At 48.1% G+C, this 5,468-nt stretch overlaps 1 protein-coding gene across 1 annotated transcript in view; it reads right to left on the reverse strand.

The window, feature by feature from the left end:
- Positions 1–4,565, reverse strand: part of GFPT1 (glutamine--fructose-6-phosphate transaminase 1) — a 31,853-nt gene extending 27,288 nt beyond the window's left edge. The window contains exon 1 of the mRNA XM_017744684.1: positions 4,464–4,565. Coding sequence (XP_017600173.1) covers positions 4,464–4,565 — 102 coding nt within the window. The remainder of the gene's footprint in view (positions 1–4,463) is intronic.
- Between the last annotated feature and the right edge of the window lie 903 nt (positions 4,566–5,468).

Consider the following 5,468-nt stretch of genomic DNA (forward strand, 5'->3'; position numbering starts at 1 on the left):
CCTCCAGTCCTGCTGTGGCCAGCCTGGCTCCCGGACGTGCTTCCCAGAGAACAGCACCAGTGTGAAAGCACAAGGGCCCCATTGATGGAGCACAGAGGGGGCCCTTCTTCCCAGCAGGGCACGGGCAGGATGGGCTGCAGGGAAAGGGTGGGGAAGGAGCAGTGGCTCACCTATGGAGAGTGCCAAGAGGGGAGAGAAGAACTGTAGGGAAGGTGGAGGGGAAGCAGAGAACAGCAAACTCGCTCTGTGTGCTCTGCCACCTCACACCCGGCTCGGCCCGGCCGTGTCGCCGGCCTGGGCAGGGAGCGGCGTGTCCAAGGGGTGCCAGGGAATGGACTGGGACCGAGGGATGGCAGGGATGATGGAATGAACTGGGACCAAGGGATGGCAGGGATGAGGGGTGCCAGGGAATGGACTGGGACTGAGGGATGGCAGGGATGAGGGGTGCCAGGGAATGGACTGGGACTGAGGGATGGCAGGGATGAGGGGTGCCAGGGAATGGACTGGGACTGAGGGATGGCAGGGATGAGGAGTGCCAGGGAATGCTCCAGGACCCAAAGGATGGCAGGGATAAAGGCTGTCAGGGAATGCTCCAGGACCCAAAGGATGGCTTCTGGCACAAGGATTGCAGCTTATTCTGAATCTGGTTCCCTCCAGAAGGGTTGACTTTGGACACCACCGTTAAATCTGAACCCAAAACAGACAATGACCTGAGAAGTTGTTTTCCCTGCAGATTTCAGCAAGTTCAGTCACACCTACAGTAAAAAACTCCAACCAGCAGCCCAAACCCTGACTGCTTGCACCAGATCCCAGCTGCTGGCAGGGCACGACGAAACGGGCACAAAGTGGCAGTGGCCTCCCCACAGGGAGGGGTGGCTCAGCCGGGAGGAGAGGGAAAGCTGGAGTGTTTATCCCTGCCTGTACTGCAAACAAACATAAAACACCCATCCAGAAAGGAGCCAGCTTGGCATTTGTCTCAGGCATTGAAAACAGCTATTAATTACAGCACAATTATATGAAGAGGCCTGTGAAAAAAACTGAATCCAAGACTAAGAATGCCACAAAAAAACCCCAACCCTCCCAAAAAAAACCAACCCAAGGAATTCAGTGCTTCTTCTCAGAAAGCACAGAGACTATGAAAACTAAGGAAACCAGAAGAAACACAGACGCAGTGTTAGTGCTGCGAAATACAGACACACTCTCCAAAAAAACAGAACCTGGGAGAGACAGTTTTGATTCAGCCCAGCTTTTAGATCCTAAGAGGAAAATAGCTGGAATGGTAGTGGAGATGCCACTGGGAAAATCAAATTCTAAGAACTCATCCGTGAGCAACACATCTGTCCTGGGTTGCAGTGTATTCTATTCCCATCCTCACGAGCTGCTGGAACCTGGTGGGGCAGGGTTTCCTTGCCTCCTCCCCCTGGACTATCTTCTGTTAATGAGCCCATCAACGCCCGGCCTCACAACTCATCATCCACTGTGAGATGCTCCACCCAGAGGGAGGAACCAAGCATCCCATCCTGGATATCATCTGAGCATCCCAACACCACAGACACCCTTTCCACTGGATTTCCAGAGGACAGGAGCTACGCAGCCACCACTGGACCTTGCGAGGAAGAGCAGCCCCTTTCTACAGGATCACTGCTCTGACAGAACCACATCCAGCACTTCAGGAGGACTGCAGCCACCATCTCATCGGACTGCTGCTGCTACCCTGACTAACAGGGTGTCAGGTTGCATCCTGACACTGTCACTTTGAACCAGTGTTTTCTGCCTTTTTTTTAAATTTCCCTATTAAATTGTTATTCTGACTTGGTGCCTCCCACTGGTTTGTTTTCAAACTAGCACAACATTTTACAAATGAGAAGGCAAGTGAGACAGGGAAGTTTAAAACTCACCTTGGAGAAAACAGGAAAAAATTAAATAAAAATAGAATATGCATAAATGACACACCATAAAAGTAACAAATGAGGCAAGAAGGCTCCTGTAAAAGAACACAAGTCTTCCTAAATGCATGGCTTACTAGTCTACGGGCTAAAATCCAATATTTGAAGGCTTATCTCCCATTTGTGTTACTTATCATAATGAACTATGTGTAAATAAACTTCATTTTTGGAAATATTTACAAATGTGTTTCATTTTCCCTTTTACAAACATCCTGTAATGATGTAATTCTTCATAGCTGGGGAAAGTTTGAATCCCCATTTAGCAAACAGCATTTTTCCTGTCTCTTAACTACTGGATCGTTCAGGAATGTCTGAGCAATCACACCTTGTAACCACTCCCGCTTTCATGTACAGTTCCACTGCCCTCGACAGAAACACTGATGAGGAAAAAAAGATGCAAAGTGCTCTTTATACTTCACTGACCTAAGAGTATTTCTGAAAAATGTTTCCTTCTCCCAGCAGCCACCAACAGGGCTCTGAAGAGAGAAGCCTCCTCTGGAATTAGACCTCGAGCCGTGGGTGCCACCTGTGTCACTGTGCAGTGGGGATCCCCACGGTGCCCACGTGTCGCAATGTCCCTTCACCAAAAACCCTCCTTTCACTCCAAGTGAACAAAGGGTCGCTTCATGCAGCCACAGAACACCCAACTCCACCTCCCAGCCCAGCAAAGGCCTTTGTCACACACCTGAGACACGTTTTCCCCGAGTCACAACGCCCTGCTCAAGCCTTGCTCTCTCCCTCCCTGAGCTTAGACTGAAATGAATCGACACAGCTCGAGACATGAGAAGACATCAAGTGCACAGAGCTTTGTCAGGAGCCCTCTCAGAAGTGACAATTTCTCCATCAAAGTGACAGTTCATTGAAATCACTCAATGGAAACGTTGGTTTGGATGGAATTCCAAGGCAAATCCACGGAGTCCCATCAGGGTCCCACACGGTGCACCACTAGCCTGGATGCCAGGTGCTGAGAATGTACAAGCTTTGAGCAGAATGTTCCCCAAACCAGCCCACCGCGAGTTTCAGGGCCCCGGCAGACCCAAACAAGGAGTTTTGGTTTCAGTACACATTTAGACGCCCTTCCACGCAAGTGCTTTCAGCAAGAACGTCACGCCTGCCCTCTGTAACACTGCAGAACGAGCCAGCAAGAGGAAGCACTCCAGAAAACCAGGATATATCGTGACACTTAATCACTCTGCCTTGATGAGAGCCCCGAGCTGGCATTGTTTGAGGCAAAATACACATGAAACAAAAAAAACAACCCTGGGAACTTCCTTCTCGTGCTGCACTGTTTGCAATTGTGAAGTCCCAGCTACAAGAGGAGAGCAGCAAGGATACCGCAGGAATTCCTACCTGACAGCCTCAGAAAACACAACACCCCTGTCTGGAACATACTGACACACCTCAGGACTGACACGAATGCACTTCAGAATCAGCATAATAAAACATTTCAACTACTAACCTGACACAGGACCTTGCACGCGTGGACTGGAAAGATAAATCCAAGCATGTCAGCTTATCAGACAACTCTTGAATCATGCTAAGATCCATAGTAGTAAATTCTGCATATATTTCTCTCAAGTGAAATACCTCGAGCAATGTAATCTAGAATATAAACCATTTCCTTTCCTGCAGGTTTGCCTTAAACACTTTACCTGGGGAACCACCAGAACAGGCATTCAGCTGCTTCTGACACTCAACTCTCTCACAGAGCTGATTTCTAATACTCAAGCACAAATCTTAGGCCTTCTTACCACCAGCTACATAAAGAATTCCCCATAAACAGTTGGTAATTTTAACAGAATAACATTTTCAACAAATGGACATTGTTGATTTCTAAAGCTGACAGTCACAATACTTTTTCTGAGAACTTTATTTTCCTGTGAGCTTTTTCAGAGCTCAGGTTCTTTTATTTCATGGGACATTCACAGGCAAATGAAATGAATCACCACTTCCAGGTAAATGACCTTCTCCAGATCCATGAAGTTACTCAGGAATTAATTCTCATAATCCTTTCCCTAAAAAAATTCCCTACTAAAGTAGAAAAGCCTTCAGGCAGGGTTTACTTCCAAATTCCTTTACCCTATTACTGTTAACTCATTTCCATAGACCTTGTTATCAGTACATCCACCTGGGCATTCCAAGGAATCCCTTATCCCAGAACTGCTGCTCAGCCCCACTGGAGGAGCTCCTGTTGCTGCTGCCTGGCCGTTCAGGGACGCGCCAACCCCTGAACCAAAACATCCCTTTTTCTGCCCAGTCTGAGGAGCACAAGGTCAGGCTCAAGCTCGCTGTCATTGTTATGTCTGGGAGCTGCACAGAGGAGAGCTGACACTCAATTCATCACCTCCAGGCTGGGAAAAAAGCAAAACACAAAAACATCCACTCCGTGGGGATCCACATTTGTCCAATGGACACTTCTCTCGCTGCCCACGCGCACAGCTCCCTCTCCAGCTAAAAAGGGCAGGATCTTTCTCCTGTCGAGAGTAAACAACCAGAGCAGCAATTCCAGGGGCTCACTCTGGGCCACAGCCACTGCTCCATGCTCCACTCCAAGGCAGACACCAGGTACACCCAGGTGTCACCGATGTGGGAGGCCTGAATGTCCCCACTGATGTACATGTTACCCCAGAACTAGAAACTCAAGTCTTTCCTAAGCCCATTTTTATCTTCAGTAATCACTAGTAAAACAAGACCGAAATTCTACAATCCAAGACCTAAATTCTACAATCCCTTTTTGTCATTAAAAAACCAGCCATGGCACATGACAGGTTTACTGATTTACAGAACAGTCTATCGAGCCTGGCTACCTTGAAAAACCTGTTTCCTGAACTGTTTGTAGATGCCATTGAACTGGTTTGGTGCATTTGGACCAAAGCACATCCAATTCATACCTGGCCAGGTGTTCAAACTGCAAGTTTCTGATACACACCAAGGACAAACCCTATTTTTCACTAACACTATCAGAAACAACCCCCCAGCACATCTAAACAGCATTGATAGCTGCACTTTGAGGCTCCTTTCCTTTACCTGTCCAGCAGCACAAGCCCGTCAGATCTTGGGATTTCGTAAGGTCAGAAACCTGAACATCAGGCTGAAAACACTGCGTTGATAATTCCAGTCTGGAAGTTGCTGATGAAGTGAACTGAAGCTCTCCCTTCAGTGTGACAAACTGAGGTATCTGAGAATTCAGGTAACAGCAGCAGCATTGTCATACTTATTTTTTTTTAAACTCATCTTAATCACTGCCTCTCTACGTGAGGTGAATTGGATAAGACTCTGAACGTGGATGGGCACCCACCAGGCAGCATGGCAGGATAAAGCAATGTTTATCCATCCCCACTTACAACTCCATCACAGAAATGTTGTGTCTGAGGGCTCAAACACGACACCAGGCCCGTGCAGTTGCCACAGCCTGAGAAATCAGGGCCCTCTGCTCCAGACAAACCAGCAGCCCTTCAGTGAGGAGAGACAAGTCGCTCTCACTCCGGGACACATCCCCGACTCTCCAGAGACAATAAAACC

This window comes from Corvus brachyrhynchos, unplaced genomic scaffold (genome assembly GCF_000691975.1).
Source record: "Corvus brachyrhynchos isolate BGI_N302 unplaced genomic scaffold, ASM69197v1 scaffold119, whole genome shotgun sequence".
Classification (NCBI taxonomy): domain Eukaryota; kingdom Metazoa; phylum Chordata; class Aves; order Passeriformes; family Corvidae; genus Corvus; species Corvus brachyrhynchos.